Source organism: Maylandia zebra, linkage group LG5 (genome assembly GCF_041146795.1).
Source record: "Maylandia zebra isolate NMK-2024a linkage group LG5, Mzebra_GT3a, whole genome shotgun sequence".
Lineage (NCBI taxonomy): Eukaryota > Metazoa > Chordata > Actinopteri > Cichliformes > Cichlidae > Maylandia > Maylandia zebra.
In genome coordinates, this window is record NC_135171.1 from 27091463 (window position 1) to 27119239 (window position 27777).

General features: G+C 39.3%; 1 protein-coding gene across 2 annotated transcripts in view; it reads left to right on the top strand.

Annotated features, from left to right (window-relative positions):
- The window catches only part of kcnb1 (potassium voltage-gated channel, Shab-related subfamily, member 1), a 37701-nt gene extending 12086 nt beyond the window's left edge, over positions 1-25615 (top strand). For both annotated transcript variants that reach the window (XM_004548726.5, XM_004548725.5), the window contains exon 3: positions 17767-25615. In XM_004548726.5, coding sequence (XP_004548783.3) covers positions 17767-19683 — 1917 coding nt within the window. In that variant the 3' untranslated portion in view covers positions 19684-25615. The remainder of the gene's footprint in view (positions 1-17766) is intronic.
- Positions 25616-27777: the final 2162 nt, after the last annotated feature.

Consider the following 27777-nt stretch of genomic DNA (forward strand, 5'->3'; position numbering starts at 1 on the left):
ATATGGCGATGTATTCGTTTAATATCTGCCTCTTACAGATATGGAAATCATGTGGTCATAGCATTGTGTCTGTAGGGCCTCAGATGACAGCAATCTTTCACTTCACAATATAAACAAAACTTCTCTTAACTGAATACGTATAATTAGGGTTAGACCTTCACAACCTTCCCACCACAGATGAAAATTGCTCTATTTATGAAAAGACACCACCTGTCTCTCCTGATGTGGTTGGTGTTCAGTGGGTTAAGCAAACAACTTTCACCTATTAAATGCTGAAATGCTGTGTGAAACCCAGAAGTATCTCTGGTTTATTCTTTAGCCCACCTGTATATGTCTGTGCTTTGTGTCTCCCTTTTTTCTATTCAGGTCAATTTTATTTTATTTGTATAACTCCAGTTCACAACGACAGTTGCCTCTTACAGTCATGCTTTATATTGTAAGGTAAAGACCCTACGTAAAGACCCTACAATAATACAAAGAAGACAGAGACCCAACAATTATATAACCCCACTTGAGCAAGCACTTTGGCAAAAGTGGGAAGAAAAAAACAGTGGCAAGTTTGAATACAAAAATTTCAGCTACAATGCTCATGCTCAAACATCAAGGTAAGGAGATCTCAGAAAGCTGATCTTTTATCTGGAGTAGGAACCTTCAGGGATATACTCCAAGTAATTTTAAGTAGTGGATAATTTCTGGCAATTTCCATGTTAAACTATAAATATGATGTACTTTTAAGTGAGTGATGGCTGCATTATGTGGTGGTTTAACCTTGCCTTTTTTAATTATTCTGCATAATATTGGCGTGGATCGTACATATTCTACTATTCATTTGTCCTGTTTGAAAATGGGGTATGTCTACAAAGACATATGTATTTACATAGACAGTAAAGACTCAGTTCTTTAACTATTAAGGTAAACCTGGATAACATTACTTGAAAAGCTTCTGATAATCACTTTTATGGAGAGAATTTTATTTTATTATTATTTTTTCCTTTACATTAGATTAGGTTCGAAAGGATGGGGCTTATCCTTTAAAACAAAGCAAAAAATCACAGGAAAATTAGTCAACAATTAACTCTCGTCTAACAGTTCCTCCGTAGATGTAGTTTCCAGAAAAAGTCATTCTGGGACACAGCGGCTCTGGAGAAAACACGTGTGTGGTTGCATTAATCATAAAATATTTAGCACAGCTAGGAAGGAAAAGCATCAACGATTGGCTTCACTCTTTAACATGAAGACATATACACTATAATATGTGTTCCCTACTCTTTAATCTATAAAAAACAAAAAACAGTCTGGTTTATGGTAAATTGAAAGACATTTTTGATTTGGTACTTTCATTATTGCAGTTGGTGTCAAAAAGAGAGTGTACTGTGCACTAAAGTTTTGTCTCACATGTAGATGTAACAGTATGTGTAGTGATTAATATTGAAACTCCTATGTAAGTTATTCCAAGTAAGTACTAGCCCTGAAGGAGCGAGCCCATCAAGGACTGGCACAACTGCTGAATCATGATAATGCTTAAGCAACATTGAAAATTTGAAACCTCTGAGCAACAATGTTCCCTTTTCGGAAAAGTGGTGAGAAATTTAAGAAGAATATGCAAGATGTAAAGATTTTGCAACTCTGGAGAGTTAGTGTGGCAGTAATAGTTTTCTCTGTTGTGTAAGTTACCGTGTGTGTAACTTCCAGGTTATACTTGAAGTTGTGCTGGGAAATCCTATTTTTTGCTAGGGCTCCTTTTCCTAGAGGTTTGAAGAATAAAAAGCGTCAAAACGAAGCTGAAGGACTAAAACAAATTGAGCTTATCAAATCCTGAACATACCAGTCATTCATCTGTACATTTTTTTTTTACCATCCAACATGGGGTCGTAGGCAGGCCATCACTGAGATTTATGCCTGAACTTCAAATAAAATACATTTAGTTGCTTTTACTCTTACCATTTACTAATATCTGAGCAATGTCTGAAAGTCTGAAATAAATCCTAAGAGAATCACTGGTGAATAATAAATTCATACTTGCATATCATATGCTCATACGTATTTAATGTGGAAACTGTCAGTGTCATCTTTCTACACTGCTCACTGTCCAGTGAATGAGGAGCTAATTAATTGGTCAGCTAGCCCTAATGGATTAGATTTATTTCACATTAATACAGATAATATGTACCCTAAGCAGTCCTCACAAGCCTACAAAAAGCCTACAAAACGGGCTGGGATGGTTAAGAGGTGTCAGTAATAAACTTTTCTAGAGTCATTTAGATTTACCCTGCAGATGGAGACAGATTGAGCAGCAGCAAGAGTAGCAAGTGTTTGCATCACTGTTACAGGAGCACAGCAGAGCAGATGAGTTGATGTTGTGGGGCATTGGCAGTGAGATTTAGTTATTGCAAGGGGGCATTAGATATACAGCATCTTGCATCAGGTACAGTTTGTCATGTGCCTTATGCATCAGAACAACTCGGCATGTTTTCCCTGAACTAACTCACAGGCTTTGATCCATTAAATAAAATATGCAGTAAACAAGTATTATGTGTTTGCTTAAAAGCTGATGTATACAGCATATCAGCATATCATTGTATGATGGCATTCAGTAATTTATACAAACATTTATTATTACAGATAATATAGAACTGTTTGTTCATTTCCTGTCTTCTTCATTTCTTACACACAATACAGAAAAAAGTAGCATGGCGTTATAGTCTGCTCACGGTCCTTCAGTGAGGCTATTTCTCTATTACCTTTGAATGCAACCTCCCTGCACTTCATATCCAATTCTCAACATAACATATATGTGCTCAGATCAACAGAATCACTATAAAGGTTTCACAGGAACAAGCTGATCTGATTCTGGTGGCTTTTGCTGCTTTCTTCATTGGTGGATTTCACTTCACTGTGCAGGTTATTTTGAAAGGCAACTGAATAGAGTGAAGGCCACTCTACTGTGGTAAAGGAGACATATTTATCAAGGGAATATGGAAAGGAGACTTGACTATTAGTGCAAGAGGCTTTTCACCGAAAATAACACTTTCACTTAAACTTTGTTCTGGTTCCAGGTTACAACATGTAAATCCAAATGAAGAGACACACCGTTTTGTGCAGAAAAAACACAAGTAGTCAGTTTACAGTACTGCTTTTTTCTTCTTCGCAGGCTATGTCTTTTAGACTGTTTGCTTACCCCAAACAGGGATTAACCAGTCACAGTGAATGTAAACAGGCTGTTGCCTTTGTTCAAAATCAAAAGTACAATTTTAAAAAGTGCTATGTAGTGCTATGAAAAAACTTATCACGTTTTGAAATGAAAGCATACTCACTTCCAATGCTAAGGCTTAACATATCAGGATATGGTACTTAGCACATCTTAAAATATGGTAAATAAAACCTGTGCCATTAATTATCTTACAAAGACTTAAATCAAAACACAGAAGCCCTGCACACTTTAAATTAAGAGAGTATATGTTAGTCATTAATTGTTCATCCACAAGTGTGAGCACATCTATAAAAACAGACGTTTTGGCAGTTTTCAGGTCTGAAGCATTCGGTGTCATGTGGAGAAATGTGACAAGTGAGGACCTAAAATGCAGGGCACAAAAGGCAGGCAAGGCTCCATGAAATTTTGATTGGGACAAAAGAAATAGCAACAGGGAGAAGGAGAGTTCAAAAAAAGCAATTCTGGGAATTGGCTGGCCATGAGGCTAAACAGAGGAGATGTAGCAGTTTTGGGGGCAGGCCAAGCCACAGAGCTAGATATAGGAGCTGAAGCCAGCAGTGAAGCTGATGCGGCCAGGGATGCAGGCTTAGGCTGAGGGCCATTGTGGACTGTGGCGAGGAATGCCTGCTTCCTCCTGGAGGAAGGACCAGGGAGTGCGCCGCTGGAAGGCCTCTCATCCTCAGACCACCGTTCCAACAAAAAGAAGCACTCGGGTGCTGGGCAGCTGGACTCCCAACAGGCTGGGCTAGTTAGGCTAACGAGGCGTAAGAAGTGAGGACCCAAAATGCCAGCGCGAAGGCAAGCAGAGTTCAGCGAATATCAAGCTGTTTCTTTAGGCTGATGGCAGGTAATCCAAAAAAGACAAAACATAAAGTTAAAAAAGGGAAAACTGAAAACTATAAACTACCAGAAAATACAGTGTGAGCTAAAAAATAAAAACACTAAAGCAAGAGGAAGAGACACTCAAAGAACTAGTGGGAGGACATACAGACGGACAGTTGGGGAAGTGAACACAGCTGGGGAGAACGAGACACAAGAAACGACTGAAAGTACAAGACTGGACAAGTATGGCTTATTTGAAAGTGTTGTTGGAAGAAAGTCTCCTCTCTCTGAACAAAATATGGCAGCACAAATTAGGAAAACAGGTTAGAGATGTTTAGCCATGCTGCACAGCAACATATTTGGTGGATCACGAAGAAATCTCAACAGAAACACCTCATACCAATGATCAAGGACAGCTGTGGAGGGTGGTAAATTGCTGCTTCTTATATAGCGCTTTTCTACTCATACCACTCTTTATACAGCTTGCATGATTCACACATTCAAAGCTGAAGTGCTTTCTACCTAACATTCACACACATTCATAATCCAAAGTATGCATCGGAGAGCAATTTAGGATACCTGGCATGCAGACTGGAGTACCCAGGGATTGAACCATAAAACTAAATGACTAGTAGATAACCTGCTCTGCCTCTTGAGCTATAGCCACTAGATAATTACAGCCACCCTTTGGGATTGTTTCTAGCCACAGGACCTGTCACGTTGCAACCATTAAGTCAACCACAGAGTTTTCTGTGTACCAAAGTATTTTAAAGGCATATGTGAGGCTATCTGTCCAAGGTTTTCTGGCACTGGGTCATGCAACAGGACGATGATCCCAAGCAGTAGATCTACAATAGAATGGCTAAATAAAAAAAGAATTAGTCATGTTGTAGTGGTTCAGTCAAAGTCCAGGTCTCAACTAAATTGAAATGCTGTGGTGGGATCTCTGCAATGCCTAATGAACTGAAGCAACCTTGTAAAGAAGAGTGGGCCACAATTCCTCCAAAACTTTGAGACTGATAAAGTCATACAGAATGATTACTTCAAGTTACTTCTACTGAAGGTGTATCTGCAAGCTGCTGATGGGGTACACTTAGTTTTTAACACACTGCTTCTGCATTTTGGCTTAATTCGTTTTTATTACATAAATAAGGGCACAGTCTAATGTGTCATGTTCTTCTTCATCTGAGAAGTGTATTTACCTAATTTCAAGTCTGGCTAAGGACCTTTTTTTTTTTTTATTATATCCTAATATGTACTAAAGAGTGTGATTTTTTTTCCACCTGAGCTAGTTTGTTAGAACAGGGTGAGTGGTTTGATGTTAATTTAGCAGGTAACCAGTTACACATGTGAATAAATGATTAGATACGGCTACAAAATGTTTTAGGATTTTTTTTGTTTACTATTTTGCCCTGTTGATTGATTCCACAGACTAATGTTTATTCTCTGTTCCAATAAAGTAGTTTGATTAAGATTTGCTGAGGAAATTTGGTTTAATGTTCTATAATAGATCTACTGTAAAAGGATGCATAAAAGCTATTAAACTATTATAATTTAATATGAAATTATGGAAGACATTATTATTGGTGTCCCTTTTATAAACATATTTTTTAATGCAATAACAATATAATAATTGTCAGCTGAATTATGCTAATAGAAACCCTAGGTTGGGTACAGTGTGTATGTATACTGTAAAGATTTACATATTGCAAAGTGTCTTGTTTGGAGGTTAATGAATGGAGCTGACTTCTGTTTTATTAGGTTAAAAAACAAAACAGTAGGCTATTTATTTCATTTTTTACCATTACTGTATTGTTTTACTGCTACTGTTAAATTAGATTAGTCTGTCTGATGCTGTCCTCAACTCCACTGAGCTAACTGAAATCCAGATAAATGGGTGAGGGCGTGCAGATTTTAGAGTAGGAACACTAAAATAAAAGCATTTTAGACAACAGCTAACAGTAGTGTCCTGTAAAGCTTGTACAGCAAAAAAAAAAAAAAGCTATTGTTGTGGATTATAGCCCATGCACTGTTAAATTAGAGTTTTGTGCTCTGCCAGTACTTTTTTGTCACTAAACCAAAACATTTGATATTGTGCTCATCCTGGTGGAATGATACATTATTTTACTGGAAATGACACGTGGTTTCGTCACGGTCTGACACTGAGTTGTTGGGACAAATCAAAAGAGATTTTTTTAAGAGCAAAATCAAGTGCTCATAGCTGTCCAATTACCAAAAACTTTAAGGATTTGCATGTTAATTTGAGGGTAACACTCAATGGGATTAACAGCACTCAGACTGAATGGCCGCTGATTTTGGTGCTCTCAAACTGTGAAATAAGGACCGTTATGCTGTTAGCAAGTTGAATATCTGCAGTAAGCGTGTTTGAGTGTAGGATTAAGAGCGATCTTGCTTTATATTGCTCTCGCTCTGCGAATAGAATACATGGCATCCACATCTTGCAGGCTAGGTCATGCATAACTTGCCTTTGTGTCTGTGTTTTTGAGCTTCTTTATTTCACTCTTTCACTACCAGCGCTGAAATGTTTAAGAGTTCACTGTCACTATCACCATGGTAACTGTCATTTCTGTGAAACATGCAGCTGCCTTCTATTCAAGCATCATTGTTGATTGACAATGTGTGTGTGTGTGTGTGTGTGTGTGTGTGTGTGTGTGTGTGTGTGTGTGTGTGTGTGTGTGTTGTTGTGTGCATTTCTGTAAGGGAGTTATGTGTGGGTCTTTTGCTGCCTACATCTATCTTTGCGTTTCAAGTCAGTGTTTCACTCGCTTTTAACTTTTCCTTCTGTTCTGATGTGTGCGGAGTACTTCATGATGTTCTCTGATTTGGTAATAAATAAATCATTGTAGAATGGCACACTGTGTGAACTGCATTCTATTAGACAATATAGCAGCGAAATATCTCTGAACGATGTAATAACCTTGCCTCTTTGTTTTGTTTTTGTTTTTGATGAGAGAAGTTCTTAAGGTGTTATTTTTATGCATTTCATAGACAGAAGGAACAGGTGAAGCTTCACCACACATTGCATTAATTACCCTTAACTGTCCTGTAAAATCATCAGTCTACACTCATACCCACTGATTAATCTTTTAATTCCCTGTGAATGTTTTAAATGCTTTGTAGTTCACGTTACACTGTTATTTCTGATGAGAACAGCTTTCTTTGGTGTATCAAACCAGACTGTATACTGTTTCTATTTATATAACCACCATGGACCAGTCAGAGTTTAAATATAGATGCTGAGTCTGGATTCTCTTCTTCATCTGAAATGCATGAATAATTGAGAGGGAGAGGCGATGAGGTGGGATTCATTCAGGAGATGGATGGGGCAAGCATAGATTTCCTACCTACTTTAGTGGTTTACTGAATTGGGTTCTGGTGCACTTTGTGCATGTAAGCACTGCATGAGTTGGGGAAAAGTTTGCTGAAGATCCCAAAAATGGCCTGTTTCAGACTTTTCTATTCCCTCAAAGCACATATTTTTAAAAGGCGAAATTATAAAACGGAGAAATAAATACAAGCTCATCACATATACAACCACTCAAAAGTTTGGGGTTGCTCAACAATGATGAGGATTAATGAAATCTTTCACCATCTATAATTTATATGCATACTGTTGTATGGCTTTTTGGGGTATTTCCCACTTAGATAAGTTGTCGTGTACTGCAAATGAGCCTTTCTTAGTCTGAGAATATGCTGATGAATTTCTGAAGAAAGTGCTTTATTTGAAGAGGATTAAGACATTGTAATCAAACATTGGCAAGCTGTGGACCCATTAATAGCCAAATGTATGTGTCTTTAATCAACAGCACAGTTTTTAGCTGTGCTATCATATTAGGTATCAACATTAGGTAACAAGATGCACCACTGGACAAATGGCTGCTTTTATGGTTGCTTATGTAAATATTTTATTAAAAACTATAAATGATGAATGAAAATGATGAATTTCCATTTATAGCATTTCTTAACTTATCGACTAAAAACAACTGTGCTTTTCTTTCAAAAACAAAAGGTTTTTTTGAGTGGTATAGTATAAAGGCGCACAACTGCTATTAAACATAGAGAATCACATAATTACATTCCTACATCTAATCTCGAATCAGTTCAAAAAGGTTACAGTTTGAGCATGAGATGTGATTTCACTACATTTTTTAAAATTAAGTGGTCTGAAGGAAAAATAAATCGCGTGCATGTGATATCCAAACATTCAATAATGTGCTATTCACCTTTGCCTCACTAAGCCACATACAAGAAGGCTAAGAGTACAGTAGAATGAATGTCACGGAAGCAAGGTCACGATACTGGCAGGATCTCCCACGAAGGGCCATGAGATATAAGTTATTCATTTTGGCAAGATGTGGGAGGTTAAGATAAATGAGGCTGTGCTGTTCAAAGTTAAGAAGCGATGTCTGCTGGGGAGACTACAGCTGAGCCACTGCAAATTGTGTGTGCGTATTTCAAGCTATCATGCTGGGGGAAAATGTGGAAGACACAGTCTCCTCCCGTCTCCATGGAAACCCCATCTCTTTCACAGGCAGCGAGGAGGCAGAGCCATTCTATTCGAAACAGGAGTGTGAATTATTCCACATTATTTAGCGCTCACATTATTACTCACATACTACTGACCACTGATAATAACATCCTGAAGAAAACGAAGAACGATGGCTTGGTTTTATGATTCCTGTTCATCCAGTCAAATAGTAGAAGACCTAGCATGTGGCACGTGGTGCAAACATCTGCAAGTAAAGGTGGTGTCTGGCACACTCATGTCTGTTTCCTTTTTAAATAATGATGGGGGCTTTTAGTTTTATTTAAATATTGAGCCACAGTGCCATAGAAAAATATTAACCAACTGCCTATGCTACTGCAGTTGAAGCTCTGCTAAAACGCAAAAAGCGATGTGACACAAATACCAGAGAAACCTGGACACAGAATAGAGACAGAAGCAGATGGTTTAAAGCTTGGTGAGCTCTCAGAAAGGTACAAATCAGGGACAGAGGGAAAGAGAGAGGAAGAGACAGAGAAGGAGACTCTGTCAGACTTGCTTTTCACAAGCAGGTCCACGTAGCCACCTCCTGTCGAGCTTCAAGGGGGTTGTCATGGTGACAGTGGCTGGCAGTCAAGGCTGGGAGAGTGTTGCATGGTTTCCCAGTGGCCTCCAATGTGGCTCATGGGATGATGGGAAAGCAAGTCAGTTGTGAGTGGATCTTAGTGAGCAAGCAAGACCTGAATTTACTCAGCCAAAAATAGAGCCCGCTCACCTACGCTTCAGACCATGCTTGTTCAGGTGTTTAAGTTTAAGGAGAGCGTGTCATTATAATGTAGGTCTAACGTGTTTCCCTGGGTGAGTGCTGGCAAAGGTAACAGACAGGGATGCTGGGACTCACAGGCACACTGTTAAAGCAGAAGAGTCTGTTGCTCCTGTTGCTGCTAATGAGACAAGGTGCCAGCCAGAGCACTGGGAGTCAGAGAGTTCCTTAACTGTCACTTGGGATGCCACCAGACTTAGTGCGGAGTGAGAATACTAACCTGAATTCAGTTGCGTTTAACAGTAATACTATTAATGCAGTAATACATTTCCTCTGCATAATTGCATAGGAGCACCTTTGTAGTAAGAACACAGCTGGAAAGTATGCTTAACTCTTTCTCCCATAAAGATGAAATTTAATGACCTCTCATGTACCTTTGATGAAAAGTTTTGAAACCTCACTAATTTCTGACACACACCCAGTAAATTTGTTTCTGGAAGCAGACCTGAACTGCTCAATTCAGAAAAGACAAACAACAGTTCCTCCTATTTGGTGTCCAAGGGAAAAAGAGTTAAAGAACACAGTTTAACCTTTTTATATATCCTGTAAACAGACTTGTTGGGGTTGGGTAGGTTTCATTTCCAGTTGCTCTATAAAAAGCTTTACTCCACCTGTTTGAAACCTCTTGATACTTTAGTTTCAGGCAATGAGGGAATTGGAAATACAGTAATTTAAAATCATGAATAACAACCTGTTTTTTGTAGCTGTTCATATTCTCTAAGGAAAAAAAGAGGTATGAAATAAAACTACAGTTTTAGAGAATTACTATAACTGTAATTTCAATGTTGCCATGGTTTGTTTCCAGAGCTTTACACATATATATGTATATATATACACATATATATGTGTAAAGTTCAAGGTTCTCTCCTTGCTGTATGAGAACTGGGTTGATAGATGAATGAGCCTGACCCTGGCAAAGCCAATGCAGCGCAAAGAAATGAATCACAGCTGCTGCGACACAGCCAGCATAAAAGCAGGCTGTTGTATCTGAAAGAGAGTGGGTAGTGAAGCACGCCCAGGTACAAGCACAAGAAGATGGGCAAAAATAATTTGACAAGGAGTTTGCCCTGTTTCGAGTCCCAAGTGCTAAGGATAGTGTATGAGACAGTATTCCCTCTGCAGAGAATTCCATTTATAAAAACTTACTCTTTTGGATGACATTTGAGGGCATCCTTCATACCAGTTATGTCCAGGACTTCTTTTTCAAGCACACTAATGAGGGCTGGTGTCACCTTGTCCAAAAAGATGGTGTTGCTGCAGACTATTGTGTCTGCACAAGTGTGCCATGAGGGACCAGTGTGATCTGGCTTTGTTTAGTGTCACGGTGGGATTTCCTGTCACTCTGCACTTGCTCACATGTAGTCTTCTCCTCTCCTCTAGATATTAATATCTCCCTCCCTTTGTCCTTTATCCCCTTTATTAGACCATGGCGCATTCATCGGTAGTTGCTGTCATTTTTTATTTTGGTTAATATAATGAAATCAATTATACAGTATCCACCACAGAAAAATTGCAGGGTAGGATCTCGGGTGTGGCTGCTATTTACATCCGTTTTGTCATGTGGACAACTGAGAGTCTAAAAATAGTCGGTTATGTTTGAGCTCCATTTAACATTTTCCTAACATGCACATGCTTGCGGTCTCTTTTTTCTAGTAAGCTGAAAGGTTTTATCACAGATTTGGGGTTCAGTAATCTTATGAAATTAGCACCCCATGACACTGAACAATTTAAGGAAGTAAGAGATAAAGACAAGTCAGGCAGGGATAGAGAGCGAGCACAGTTTGTAGAGGCAAGGCCATCAGGGACAGAGGCTACTGGGAAATGTTCAGGGTTTCCTAGTGGAACTTAACCTCATAACCATAAGACACAGCAGCACCAGTGTGCCTTCATTAGCGACCTTTTTATAGCTTCTCAATCTATTACCTTCTGCCCGTTTTTGTCCTCCTGTTTCTGTATCTTTCCTGACTCGTTACGATTCTACTGTATCGAGTAATAAGTGGGCGAACTTTAATATGTTGTGTTATACTTGTAACACACCCTGTTACAAGTATAACATGTCGAAGTTTTCTCTTTAACGGCATCGTGTTTTTTCACTGCATCATCTCCACCCCTTTACTTTCGTGCTGGCTTTGTCAGCTCCACCCTCACTCTCCAGTCCCAGCACCTCTCTTCTCTTCAAGTGTTTGATTCAAACAGATTTCCTCCAGGGCAGGAGGGAGAGGAGCACAGAGGGAAGAAAATAAACAGATAGGGTCATTATTCATGTCTGCCACGATGCTATGGTAACAGTCTCCTCCTGCTCTGATTGGTCGTAGATAAGGTTGTTTTTTGAGCCGTCACTTTTACTCTTGGGAGTCCGAATTGTTAGACCATGTCAAGGCCCTCGCTGTCAATCATTGCTGTCAGTCACCTTCTAACAACCTTTGTTTTGTTAAAACCCTTCCTTTTTTTGCCTGTAAGTTGTGATTTCTTCTAGATGATTTATACAAAAAACAATATATCAAGTGCTCCATGTGAGGCTTTGGTTCTTTTGTTGATGCATGTATTACCCGCAGATTCAGTTTATCACTGAGGTTTTGATCAAGGAAGGAAGTCACAGTGAAATATTTCACTTTTTACTGTTAGCTATGTTAAACTGCTGGACTGAATAGTATATCTCACCCCCTATGCGGCATTTTGGTCCAACACTGCACTCATTTTTGGAGTATTTTAACTATCCTATGATTGATTTCATCATATAACATCCTAACCTCTTTTGTGTGGGCTATTGCCAAAACAGGCTCAGTGTTCTAGCTGCAGCCTCCTACTCATCCTCCAAGTTGTGCTGTTTGGAGCTGGAGTCATTTAGGGTTAATATAACAAATGCGGACTGAAGTTCATGAAGTAAGGAACTAAAGGAATCAGATGTAACATTACATTCATCTTGAAGCCTCAAATCATTTAATATAGTAATAGACAAAGATCTAAGTCATCAGTAAACAGTATGTGATACAGTCCTGTGCAAAAGTCCTGAGCCACACCTTAATTTTTCATATTTTGCCCAGGAAAGTAGGAAATTGGTTTAGCAATTTATTGAAATGTTTATGTTTTATTGCAATGGCAGTGTGTTTTGGAACCTTTTTTTTTTTTTTGCATATTTTCTGTTTGCCGAGTCTTTGATTTATGATTATAGCCAGCAGATTATTTATTACCAGTTATCGGGCCTGGGAATATTTTGGAGGAAGCATGTCAGCTGCAAACTAGCTTGCAGGTTACCAGGGTAAAGGAGCTGGTGATTTCTTGGTCTCCCCATGTTTGTGTGGGTCATTGTTTGTGTTCTCACAGGGCACTCCAGCTTCCACCCACATTCCAAAAACACCCAGTTAGTGGGGTCGGGTTACTTGGTGATTCTAAACTGTCCATAGGTGCAAAAGGATGTCTGTCTGAGTTACCCCACCTCTTGCCCTGTGGCAGCTGGGATAAGCTCCACACCATGGATGGATGGTCTGGCTCCTTGGAAGCAAAATATAAAGAAATGAGGATTGGCTGAAGACCTCTGCACAGTACTGTATATAGTATGTGACATTTTGTATCAGTCACTGTAAACTAAAAAAAAGCAGCATACAGTATATTAGTTTATGATAAATACACAAAATATACACCACTGGATTATGTTGACTCTGTGATTCATCCTCACTCAAGTCAGACAGGGACAGGAGCCCCTCTCTTTTACCTCAGCATTAAGATCACGAGAGACCTGCTGGATTTGTTCCCTTTATTCCCAGTTATAAAGGAAAGCTGGAGAGTTTTTTAAGCTGTTATCACTGAAATGCACACAGGGATAGTCAGTGTCTGACTTGGATATTTTTTTTTATAACAGGTATGAAGTAGAACCATAAAAAAGAATGAGTATATTTTACACATATTCTAAGTCAGTGGTTTTCAAAGTGTTTTGCCTTAGGCAACCAAAGTGTGAGCCAAAATTTCAAAGCATATTTATTTATATCTGTAAAAGATAGCCTCTGTAATTAGATCTTCGTTTGAATTTTATTTTGGATAGTCTATTTGCAGCTTCTAAAACTAGCTTACCACCAGCAATTATACATGTACTGAGTTGCAAAGACCTTGTTAGACACTTTCACATAATCCAGGTCTTTCTGCTTCTGGTTCAGAATAGGTTATCTTCTGCGGAAGGCCAAGTTTCTTTTACAAACGTTTACATGCACCCATTTAGCTTGTTGCATCAAAAACTAAAGCATTAAGATAAGATAAGATAAGATAAGATAGAACTTTATTAATCCCTCGGGTGGGTTCCTCTGGGAAATTCGACTTCCAAAAAGCACAGCAACGACCGAAGTTACAGTTACAGAATTGTTATATATATATATATATATATATATATATATATATATATATATATATATATATATATATATATATATATACACACACACACACATATATATAAATACAGAGACAAATATAAATAAAATATACAAAGGGGATAAATAGAATAAATAGGAATAAAAAATAAAAATACAAGTGAATTGCACACTTCAAGTATTGAGTCTATTGCACTGTTGACTATTTACAAAAAGTATTGCACAAGGTATTGTACAGTGAGGTGCAGAGGCACTACAGCTTAGTTGTTCCCCCCTCCTTTGTCCTCCTGTTTCCCCTCCCTCTCCCCTCCAGAGAGGAGTTAAACAGTCTGATGGCGTGTGGGACAAAGGAGTTTTTAAGTCTGTTAGTTCTTGTCTTGGGGAGAAGCAACCTGTCACTGAACAGACTCTTCTGATTGTTTATGGCCGTGTGCAGAGGATGCCCAGCATTGTCCATAATGTCCAGCAGTTTCTTTAATGTCCTTTTCTCTGCCACTGTCACCAGAGTGTCCAGCTTCATGCCGACCACAGAGCTAGCCTTCCTGATCAGTTTCTCCAGCCTAGATGAGTCCTTCTTTGCTGTGCTGCTCCCCCAGCACACCACAGCATAGAAAAGTACTCCAGCAACCACCGACTGGTAAAACATCCTCAGGAGCTTGTCCTTCAGCCTGACGTACTGTGGTCTGTCGGTGAGGTAGTTGGAGATCCAAGCCACCAGGCAGGGGTCCACCTCCATCCTGTTCAGTTTTTCCTGAAGCATACAGGGCCGGATGGTATTAAAGGCACTGGAAAAGTCAAGAAACAGTATCCTGACCGTGCCTTTTCCCTCATCCAGGTGTGAGTGGGCTCTGTGTAGGAGGTACAGGATGGCATCCTCCACTCCGACACCCGCCTTGTATGCAAACTGTAGTGGGTCCTGGGCATGTTGTACCTGTGGTCGGAGGAGGTTGAGGAAGAGCTGCTCTAGAGTCTTCATAAGATGTGACGTCAGTGCCACCGGTCGGAAGTCATTCAGCTCATTGGGCCGGTTCCTTTTAGGCAAAAATATTCATCTACAGTCCTGTTTTATTTCCTGTGCCTCTCACTTGACACCATAGCTTTGTTACAGATCAGCTGGTAAGCTATGCAGCTGCCGTTTTGGTATAGTTTCCTCAGCTTCACTGTTTGCCCTTAAGAGAAAAATGTCAGACACAAATAATCGTGTTATCATCATACAAATGGGCATATTAATGTTATCATTTTATAATTAGCCATAGCTGTTAGCCACTATCTTGTGACAATAACCAAACAAACAGCTAATGTAGATAACTGATTATAGCTAAATGGTTATGTCAATGTGTGCACTGGCCAGGTTAATGCTTATGGTAATTAATACTTAAATTTTGTTGAAACAGGAGTTTTACTGACCTCACAAAATGTTCCATAAAGGCTAAGGTGTCCGTGTTCATCAAGTTTGTTCTGCTGCTCTTCACGTGTTCAGCTGCTAGTGAGGGGAGGGGCGGTGTGTCTGTCTGTCTGTGTGTAAATGTGTGTGCGCTGAAGGAAGTGAAGATGACACTGTTGCAAAAGAGTTTCTAATCTGACAGTAATTTTTAGAATCCATTGGTAGTAGATTATAATTTGTGACAAATCTTTTAGGTTTTTTATGCTGATACATTATTGAAAACCCAAAAACAACGGCCACTGTGTGTGTCAAATGGTACTATAAGTATCAGTTCTGGTGACAACCCTAATCAGACTAAACACTGTTGAATCAATGGTCAATATGTGATCTGCCATTTTTGTTTGACTGCATTAAAGGCGATTTAAGGCAACAGGAAGTTTCCAATGCTATTTACACTATCTACTGTTACTATCATTTTTTTCCTAACATTTAAAAAAATTATTGAAATTCTGTGCTGCTAAATTTTCCAGTTAAAACATCCTTGTAATGGTCAGGTGTTGAGGACAAGTATCTTTCAGCCAGAGAAAAGAACGACAAATAGTGAACTCAGCTGTTTTTCTTCTTCAAAAGGTATAATTTGCCCAGAACTCATTGAACTCATATGCTCTTAAACCTTCTTTTATTAATGTGTTTATTTCCTGTTTTTATGCTTGTCTTTTTTGCTCTGTACAGTGTCCTTGGGTGTTTTGAAAGGCGCTTTTAAATAAATTGTATTACTATTATTATTAAAAGTTTTTCTTTTTAGACTAGTTAGCAACTAAAGTTCTTTGTGCAACAGATAAATTTAGACATCTGTCTAACTTAGTAGGAAATGAGGTAAAAAAGAGAAAAACTCTTTGCTTTATTTACATCATAGTCCATCTGTCTTTGTTTATCTAACCCCGATATTATTTTTCGGCACAGTGTTCCTTATTAGACCATTTCGGGAGCTACTGTTCCACATGACAGCTCGAGGACTAAAATTTTAAAGTGTCATACTAAATCAAATCAAACCTCAAGATTTCATTCAAGTGATTTTTGTAAACTAACCTTTAATATGAGGCATAACTAAGTTTTTTGTCTTCTACAAAGTTAGACGTAAAATCATTCTAGCTATTTTTGTTTTGTGTGTGTGTGTGTGTGTGTGTGTGTGTGTGTGTGTGTGTGTGTGTGTGTGTGTGTGTGTGTGTGTGTGTGTGTGTGTGAGAGAGAGCTGGACTTGATGGTATATCGCAAGCTGGATGGCACTGCAACATTTTCTCAAGTATTTTTCATACAATATTACGCAGTCATTTACTCAGATCAAACAAACTCAAGAATAACATTCTTCAAAGCAAACGCAACCATTTTTTTGTTTACACAATGAATCTTGGTTGATGGGGGTGCTGTCAGTGCTCAGAGAGGTGTAGTCTGCCACCACGTACGTGCTTGTTAGCATGATTGGTGGAGAGTGGGTGGGGTAGCGTGTGTGTGTGGGTCAGGGTGCTGTTTTTTGACAGACTTCCCAGTTCTGTGTACTGCGTAAAGTGAATCATCAGCATCATCAAGTGCAGTAGATTCTGGGGACATTCTGCTCCTATGTGGTTATTGCAGGTTCATTTTCATTACATGATGGTGTCAAGTGACGGCGAGTGAGAGGTCTCTCCTCAGTAATTCTAGAGAGACCATAATGGGAGAAAACAGTGTAAAACTACATGTGGATTATGTTTTACCTTTATCCTACTTTTAAATAGAGAGCACCGAAGCCTTTCAATTAGTCACTGATTTCGTGGCTAGCAAGTAGGTTCAGCACTCTGTGATAATGGTAGGCTCATCTTAATTATCTTAACATGACAATTTCAGCGCAGGGGTAAGTGCTCAAGAGCCCATTTGAGCTCTCGAGGGCTCTGTCCAACCTCCAGTTTGGAAAATGTCATAAAATATCATTTAAAAAAAACTTTCTACACCAAAAATAAGCATTTACTGTTTTACCCAGTTCCCAGTTTTATGTTTTAGAAAATTATTCAGTGAGTCTGATATGTGTTGCTGTGATACTTTTGTTTTTGTTGATTGGTGCTAAACATAATTGTCCACTCAAGCACACTCACTCATGTGGATCAGCCTGATAAGTGAGTTATGAATAAATAAGTGGTCCAAGTTTGTCTAATCCATTAGCTCTCAGGCAGTCACACTGTCAGTCAAGCATTTATAGAAGGTTTATTTAAACTGTTATAGTTTAATTACTTGCATATAGCTTAATTGTGTGATCAGGTAATAAAAGTATGCTAAAGTGCACACTTGACGATGATTTCAATTTCATAGTTTCCACTTAATGCAGCTTTCAACTTCAAGTTTAAGTCATTAAGGCGAAAAAATGTTTTTCATGCAATATCGTACACAAAGCTGTAAATAGAAAAAGGTAAATTATACCAAATTTGTTTTGTCTTTAAAATAGTACCATTTCTTCTAAATACACCTGAGTGCAGTTTTCAAGGTTTTTAGCGGGTTTGCTGTTCCCAACACCTTGAGCTCGCTGAGTGTCTTCAATGTCTGCAACAAAACCTCTCAAGTGACCAAAGTTTTAATTACTGTAAGCCATTCTCTGATGCATAAAATCTCATATTGACTAATTTTGTCTTTCAGATACTTGCCATCATCTCCATCCTCTTCATCGTGCTTTCCACCATTGCCCTGTCTCTGAACACCCTACCAGAGCTACAGGATACAGATGAGTTTGGCCAATCCACAGACAACCCTCAACTTGCCCATGTGGAGGCTGTCTGCATTGCCTGGTTTACCATGGAATACCTGCTCCGTTTCCTCTCCTCCCCGAATAAATGGAAGTTCTTTAAGGGTCCTCTAAATGTTATTGACTTGTTGGCCATCCTGCCCTACTACGTCACCATTTTCCTGACAGAATCCAACAAGAGTGTATTACAGTTTCAAAATGTTCGGCGTGTGGTTCAGATTTTTAGGATCATGCGTATTCTACGTATCTTGAAACTGGCTCGTCACTCTACAGGTCTTCAGTCTCTGGGTTTTACCCTTAGGAGGAGTTACAATGAGTTGGGCCTACTTATTCTTTTCCTTGCCATGGGTATCATGATTTTCTCCAGTCTGGTATTTTTTGCTGAGAAGGATGAAGAGGATACAAAGTTTAAAAGCATTCCAGCTTCTTTCTGGTGGGCTACAATTACTATGACCACAGTGGGCTATGGTGACATCTACCCCAAAACTCTCTTGGGAAAGATTGTCGGGGGGTTATGCTGCATAGCTGGAGTACTTGTGATCGCTCTACCTATTCCTATTATTGTAAATAACTTTTCTGAATTCTATAAGGAACAGAAGAGGCAAGAAAAGGCCCTTAAAAGAAGAGAAGCCTTAGAAAGGGCAAAGAGAAATGGCAGCATTGTCTCAATGAACTTGAAAGAAGCATTTGCACGTAGTGCAGAGCTGATGGATGTGGTGGTGGAGAAGAGTGAGAGGCCTCATGACAACCACCTCTCACCCAGCCGCTGGAAATGGACTCCCAAGAGGGCTGCATCAGAGACAAGCTCAAACCGTTCTTTCAATGCCCAGGAGTTAGGCTCTCCCAGCAAGGCCCGAGCCACCAGTCCCCAGAGGTTAAATGTTCAGAAACTAGAAGAGATGTACAACCAGATGGCAAAGACACAGTCACAACCCAACCTCAATGCTAAAGAAAGGGCCTCCAGAGTTGGTAAACAGAGGGATGAGATAGAGCTGGGGGCTATACATGACCATGGTCAACAAGCCCTAGGAACCAGGGATGGAGTTGGAGACATGAAAAGCTTATCCAGCATTGACAGCTACATTAGTTGTGCAACAGACTTCCAGGAGAATCCACGCTTCTCCCACAGTCCCGCAATAGATCTTGGTCTTCAGGAAAGCAACCGCTTCTCATACAGTCCAGCGACAGCATTGTCCCAGCACACCAATACAAAAACCGGCCAGCAAACAACAGGGGACCGTGAGCCCATGCTGACCCCTGTGTCTGTCACAAAGACGGACAGCACAAGGAAATTTTTCTTTTCTGGAATCTCCTCAAAAAGCCTTATTCCCAAAGGAGGCTGCCGCAGTGACGGGGAATCAGGACTTTCCCCACTTTCAGACAGCTCAGTTGTGTCAGATCACTCTCTGTTAAGCCCCGAAACCTCTGCGTACACTACTGCCAGCAGCAGGACCCCACCAAAGTCTCCAGAAGGCACTCCCCTGGCCCCAACTGTCTTCACCTTCCATGACTCCTCCATCAGCAAGTACATTGATGCCGATACAGACGATGATGAGCACCTCCGTGACATGTCTGACACCAGTCCCTCTGAGCGTCTCCTGGCTGATGCAAGCCCGAAACGCAGCATTAATATAAATTACCAGAGGGGCACTAACCATTTAGAAGCAGCCCAGAAAATGCTGGGTCAGAATTGTCTGTTCCCGCTAGAAGGGATTCGTGGGCTAGCTCATGAAAATCACATAGGACCAGAGATGACACGTAGACCAAAGGCTGAGAGGGGACGTCAAAATACTTTGGATAAAGGCCTCTGAGGTGCAAGTGAAGCAAAAACTAACAGCAAGTTTGGGACAGAGTGTTTTTGGTAGAGACACCTTAAAGGCTAAAACACTCCAAGCCAGAGACAAAGGAAGGCGAGACAACCGGTCTCGCTAAAACATTTCACAAATTACCTGAGCATGCCACTGGGCAATAAGCCTTGGGTGAACATGTGTAGTGAATACTCTGGGAGAAAAACATTTCTTAATTGAAGAATGTCACTGCCCCTCCTTCAGCTCATTCCTATAAGGAGATATTCCACACACACAACAAAAGAGCAATCCCAAGTAGCCAATGGGTCTGTTCAGAGATGTAGAGTCATCAGAGAAATAAAGCTGTAGTTATAAGTGCAAAACCCAGCTAAATGATGGTTTTAGTCGCAGGGGGTTATCTCTAAAAAATCCCCGCAGCCACTTTCCAGAACTAAGTCCCGATTGATTTTGTAGTCTTGAAGATACAGGAGAGGACCTAGAAGCCTATAAGCTACTTACTTGTGCCCTCCATTCCCAAACCTGGCCTTAGTCATTTACATTCGTAGGGGTGTGTATGTCTGCTTATATGTGTGCCTGTGTCTATAAGAGACAGAGCAAGAGAGAGTGAACAGTAATGAATGGCCAAATGATAATTCATGTACACACACTCTTGAGATTGTCTAGCCTGATTTATTTTTCTATAGATAAGAGAAAGTTCCTATTAGAAATAAGTACATTTCTGGTCTGCTGTGTCATAATCACATGTGAAGAGTTATCTCGTATGAGGTTCAGTGTTTTGGCACAGACGCTGCTCCAGCTCATCATGCATTATAATGACCACTTTTCCTGTTAACAGTGTTTTGCTAACTCATGTTAACCTGTCTTGGTGAGAGTGAATGATCGAATGACGGATAGATTTCCTAGCACATTAGAATCTTTTTTTTGGATCAAGAGGTTTCTTTTTGACATGGGCTAACAAAAGAAAGAATTATGCGGATTGCTGCATAAAATGCACATTATGAAAGCATGCGTGTACCCAGTCTCATAACATAAAATAACATGATGATTTGCTTGTCCATCATCTCTAAATAAAAAAAAACATATATAAGGAAATCCTCCTAGCCTACTGACATGATGTTTAGAGCAGTTGTTCAGCATGCATCAGCCTTCGTTTGACCAACATAAAAGCAGCCAAATTGTTCACAAATGCATGAACGATATGTGTATAAAACAGCAAAAGCAGGGGAGTTATCCAACCCCTATTTTGTTTCTTAAATGATAAAAAAATATATATATATATATAAAACAGTCCGCAATCTACCCAGCTTACCATTAATCGGGTGCAAATGCCAGAATTGATAAAACTCATGCATGAGTGCACACACACACACACCGGCAAACTATACATCCAGGTACTGGAGACAATTTTCAGGATACCATAGATACGTTTAGTTTCCATGGTGATAGCTGTTTCCCTCAAATGTTGGCAACAGCTAAGCAGTGATTTGTTAATTGGAGTGGCGAAGGTCGACTTACATGTAACATATGCTCACACACTTTTACGAATCACACACGGAGACACGTGAACCCATAAAGCGACAGTAGTTGCATGTTAGCTGAGCCACTCCTCACTGTGCATATTCATGAGTACTGTGTAAATCTAACATTATAATATAAGGACTTTGTACTTTATTATTTATGTTCATGAATTCAGTTTTAATATATGTTCTGTTATCCCCTGGATTGGCAGACACAATTCTCCGTATGCCTGTGTGATTACACTGCTACATAGTATAGTGAGGACCAGTTGCTTAACAAGAATTGCTGCACTCTTCATACAGATTGTAGATGGTGAGAGAGGCAAAACAGAAGTGGTCCTCGTGATCTTAAAAATATATTAAGTGCTGCTTTACACGCCAGATTGTATATGAAACATGGACTTAGCCAATGTGAAATCAGCCACTGGTGCCTGGAGCATTTTAGCCTCTGTTCCACTAGTACCTAGTTAGTTTGACTCGACTCAGTGGTTCCTGTTATCAGGTACTTTTTACCCTTCAACCGTAAAAGGCTGATATGGTATTGATGTCACTGGCGGGCGAGCAGTGTGGTCACCTAAGTTGTGAATGCGACCACTCAAAACGAGGCGATGTTGACATTCATACCGTAGGTGCACCTAGCAAAAATCTCAGACGAGTTGGAATGTCATGACCTCAATGTCAAGGTCAAGTTTAGAGATTAAGTTTTCTGAAAATCTTATGAATGTGATAACTCCAGACAGACCCCACCTAAGATATTCCAGTTTATACCATATCTGGATCTACTGGCTGAGGGGTGTCCACCAGTATTTTTAGTACGTTCCCAAGTGAGCTGAGTTGAGCTGAAAATCTGACGTCAACAGACTGCATGCCACTGATTAGGCAGGTAGTGATGTCACTGGATGAGTCATGAGAGCGACTCCTTCACGAGAATCAACCAAGAGTCCACCACAGGATTATCACCCTGTCCCTAGCATTCTTTTCTGCCACGCCAACTCTTCTCATGTCCTTCTTTACTACATCTATGAATCTTCTCTGTGGTCTTCTTCATTTTTCCTCCTGCCTGACCTGTCCATCCTGGTCACTCCCAATGCTTCCACACTTCTCTTTCACATTTTGCTGTCATAAATCACCCATGTTACTCACCTTCACCCTGCCTGCACTCTTCTCTTCTTCACCATCCATTGCTGTGAATGGTTGACGCCAGGTATTAGAACTCATCCACCTTCACTGCTTCTGCTCGTTGTACCTTCACTGTTACGCCTGTCTCCATCGCATTCACACACATATATTTTGTCTTGCTTCTACTGATTTTCATTCCTCTTCTCTCCAGCGCATACCTCCACCTCTCCAGGCTCTCTTTCACCTGCTTCCTATAAAAAGAAAAAAACATGATTAATAAGACTTAGAAGACGGGATTGCAAACATGAACTCAACAGAAAAGTATTTACCATGGTCCTAAACTAAGAGAGCAATGGAATAACTTTCTGAAAGACTTTCTCTTTTGCAGCCATTGGACATCAGAAATATTAAATGTTTCAGCACTTATGTAAGGGATTTACTTTAAAGCTAAGTCCATCTTTTATATACAAGATTTCCACTCATTAACATAAGCTGAGTTACAGTATCAAGAGTCCTTCCACAATCTCTTGAAATCTAATTTCTAGTGCAAAAGTACAAGGTTTTTGTAACGTCTTTAAAAGTCTTTTGAGTAGGTACAGTACGCCTTCTGTCATCACATCTTTCACAAATGTTAACAAGATGAGCAAAGAACCTCAGTGCCAACAAAATATACTGTCAAAAGAAAAAAGAATAACTTTAAAATCTTTCTCAGTCTTTTCCTGACACAAATATACTGGCAAATGATGCACGCAAATAAGAGCATTGCACTATTATAAATCTATTTTTTCAGAATTTATCCAACCTAAGTTGATTGACACATATCGTTTTAGTGTTGTAGTTTAGAGTCTAATCACAAATCCTGATTTCACTTCCTGTTTTAATCACAGAGTTGGACCATTTCATATTGCTCTCCCATGGTGAGAGGAGCTGAGGTGTGAAAGGAATACCAACGACTGCGAGAAGCAGAGGGAACTGTGTGTATGTGTGTGTGTGAGAGAGAGAGAAAGGGAGACTGCTGTGAAGCTGGGGCATTATAGCAGTGTGGCTGCTGCTTAATGGAAAAGAATGAACTGTTTCCAATATGAATGTGCGGGCTGGGGGAATCCTGCCTTTTGTTTTCTCTCTATTCCATCTACAGTCCTGACTGTAACATGCAGCAGTAATGCAGATTGCAACACAAAGAAAATATTAGAGTTGTGTGAGAAAATAGGATTATTTTTAGTCGATGTTTTTGAAGTGCAGCTTTATTTATAGCTGGGAAACGAGATATGGGAGGAGCATTTTATGAATCATGTTTAGTATAATTAAGCAGATAACTGTACTGAGAATAGCTTCATCTCATTGACTCACGTTGTATTACACCTTTACATTTTTCCTGTGTGTGTAGATATTTTTTTTTATTTAATGTCTTTCTTTATTTGAAGTACCAAAAAAACAAAAACAAAAAAATCCCCCACAATGATAAAAAATTACAATAATTACCCACAAACAGCTGTTAAATAGATTTTTGTTATAAGAAAATATCCTGTTGCACAACAGTTGACTGTGGGTATTGAAAACGATCCAGATGGTCTCTGGTCTGGTAATGTTCTTTGGTTACGTTCCTACATGTATACTGTCCAGTAAATGTCTGTAATTCTTCACATTTTCCTGAGGTTGAAGTCACAGGTTAAATCCCAAAGGAATTCATGACAAATTTAGTCAAACAGATTTTATTTTCTTCAGTTTCAACAAGAAAAAATACAGTTCAACTTATTTCACCTGATTATACCTTACTGTCCATTTTGATTTTGTTACTTGAGTCAAGAAAAAACAAAAAGCAGCCAGACAAATATTTTAGGGTGAACTAAGAGATAAATATGAAATATGAAGGGCATTGAGCTCACACAACCCCTCCTTAAGCACCACGTGAGCTTCTGTCCTATCATTTCGGTTTTCTATATTATTGTAGTCAGGGACCATTTTTCACTGAAATATCTCTCAACAATGATGACAATCAATATATCACGAATGGGCAGCAAGCACTAGTGTAGAGACCTGAGATTTATCTTGGAAAAATATTACGCAAATGCACAACCATGTGCGCACACACTTACAAGTACTGAAATCCTGACACTAGCATTCTTAGAATTAAGCTTTTAGAAAGGAGAGAGCAAAGAAACATCAAGTATGATGTTTGATTTCATATTTAGACTGTGATACTGTGACACAATACCACCATAATAATAATAGTAAAAAAAAAAGTGTCTTTCATTTCTACATTTAGCTTCATTTCATTTTATTTGGACGCTTAAATCCACTCCATTTTCAAGGGAGCCATTCAAATTAATTGAATCTAATAGTATAGCAGACCTTTTAATTTCACCGAGGTTCCCTGTGGAGCAATCCGATGTGAATCAAAGGACTAAACCATGACTCTTTATCAAGACAACACAATCTAGTGACTTCTTTCACCTCTTCTTTATTGATACCAATTAAAATTAAGAGCACAAGTTCTCTAAGATTTTTATAAATACAATTCCTAATCATCCCATATGACTCCCAGCTGTACAGTATTAGGCATTTAGTTAAAATCTAAAAGAGAATTGAATTGTTTAGCTAGCTGCTAAATTTTAAAAAGAGGTTAAAGGAGTTTCCGTTCTTTTGTTTTCTTATTTCTTTAATTTATTCTTCAAACCCCACAGGACTTTTTCAAGGACGTGATAGTTTCCAAAACCTGGTGAGAACTACTGCTTTAGCAAGTAGTCCAATTCCACATTCTTTGAATCTAACACTGTATTACAGGGTTGGGGTCGATTCAAGGTGGTGCACAAAACACATCACACGTGGCGCTATAATAAAAAGCAGTATTAAAGCATGAGAAACGGACAAATTCAAACATAAACTATTTTTTCCCTATATTTTAACCTCTCAGTGGAATTGACCCCAACCTTGCCTAAGCCATCAGTCTTTGTAAAGTACACTGTTTCCAGGGAATTGAAAAAAGATATTTGAATGACCTTAGCCAGCTCTTATACAATGTTGTTTGTAGGTCCCGAGGCTGTCTGTTTTGTAAAACAAAAACAAAAAGAGAAAAACATTTTTACCTGTTGACTTTCTATGCTGTTGTTTCTGTATAAATGTTCTATTGTTCAGTGCATGTTGTAACTTTGGCGTTGTAACTGGTTGTGATTCACACAGAGCCAGTACTTTACATGTTAAAAGAAAGTGTCTCAATGTCCCAAGATATTTTTATTTCTTAATAAAAAGCAACGTTTCCCTTAAATGAATCAAAAATGAAATAAATCAGATCACTTTACATTTTGATTAAGAATTGTTGGCTTTGATTTCACTGTTTCCAGCACATAATAGTTCAACTAATGTTATTTTCTGACATATCGAAATTTATACTAAGCTGTTTGAGAAAGCTACAGTTGTGCATTGATCAGCACTATTCATATAAACAGGTTTAGTAACCATTATTCTGGCTGGGTGGATCAGGTGACCTCTTTTAGTCACGCTGCAGTAGACTGCTAGGGGCTTCCCATGATGCACTGAGTGCTTCTTCTTCACTCACTCACTCTTTCACTGTGTGTTTATACAGGCTCAGGCCCCTCCCTGAGCCTGCTGGAGGTTTCTTCCTGTTAAAAGGGAGTTTTTCCTTCCCAATGTCGCCAAGTGCTTGTTCAAAAGGGGTCGTTTGATTGTAGGGTCTTTACCTTACAATATAAAGAGCCTTGAGGCAATTACTGTTGTAATTTGGTGCTATGTGAATAAAACTGTAAATTTATGTAAGTAAAAATCACATGAAAAGTGATCATTGTATGTACAGAATGCAGGCCATCAGAAGAAAGCAGGACGAGGTTAGATGAAGAGGAAGCTGTTGACTGTTGAGCTGGAACAAGCTTCCAGCCTCCCCACACGTCTCCACACTCCCCTGCATCTAGGGTTTCCCACTGCCTGCCACTGGAGAGACTGCCTTCTGCAGGGGGGGAAGGGAGAAATTATTTAGTGGTCACAGGTCTTTGCCTTAAACTCAAGTGATAAGCAATGTTGCCATCTAGTGGCAGTGGTCACTGTTAACCAATTAGGCTGAAACGATAAGTTTCAGATCAGAAATCTGAGATGAAAAACAAAACAAAGAAACAAAAAACCTGTGTTATTACAGTACAGCTGCACTTAAGCTAACCCTGAACCTCTCAAAATGCAGACGTGCAGATCAGCAGATGCACACGTATTGGCTCAGATACATGTATAACTATGTGCTCCAGCAGGTATGGACAGGATCCTGTATGCACAATAACTGTTAGCCAGGTTTACAGTAAGTATGTTCACTGGTATGTTAAATTAAGGAATATTTGTGTTTTTGGAAGACTTTTTAAAATTATGTTTTATGCAATATACCAATATTTGTATTGTCTTGTCTTTATGTTATTAGGGCTGATCCTAAATAAGATTTGAAAACATTTACCGGGTTCTTAAATCATAATTTTAGTTAATGTATTTTAATTACTTTTTAAAATTACTTTTGGCATTAGTAAACTGCCCCCTCATTCCCCACAGCAGATTAATCTCCTTATTTGTTTTCACACCAGATGCAACCCTCCCATCTATCCAGCTTTGGGACCAGCAGTGGTTGTTCACTAGCAACAAATGGACCAAATAAAAATAGATATGGACTAGTGCAGTGTGACTCAAATAGAAATTAGATCAGGGGTATTTAAGATAACTCTGCAGTGGCAGAAAGGTCACATTGGTGTAGTGAACTTAAATTTTTCTCCTTCACATCAAAATGATTAGTTTCTGTGCTGCATCAACCAGAAGGTAGCCACGACCAGAAGAACACTCGGTTTCATTCATCAATTTGACCCTACACCGGATCTTAGTTTAGAGATTAACTATCATGCTGTATTCAGTCAAATTTGAAATGCAGGTTTAGGGCACCTAATAGCTTTATCTGGAACCTGTAAGTCCATCTCTTATATACAGTCTATGGGTCAAGGTATGCTTGAATACCAGAGGTGTGGACTCGAGTCACATGACTTGGACTCGAGTCAGACTCGAGTCATTAATTTTATGACTTTAGACTTGACTTGAAAAAATGTTCTAAGACTTGTGACTTGACTTGGACTTTTACACCAATGACTTGGGACTTGAATTGGACTTGAACCGGTTTACTTGAAAAGACTTGATATTTTACCCCAAATATAAAATTTAACATGCATATTATATAGAGATTGAAAATGTGACGTCATTCACGGGTAGAACCGCAAAGGATTCTGGGAACTCGTGGCAAGCGGTACTAGGCTTTCAATTAAAATCAGTTATACAGCGATAAAAAGAAACACAAAAATGTCAAGAAGCTGTTGTATTATTAACTGCAATAGCCGGTCGCATGACAGCCACGGGAAGCCGACGGGTAAAGAGATCGGTTGTTATCGGATTACGTCGTTGAAGAGAAATTGTTCGAGCCATGTTTCCG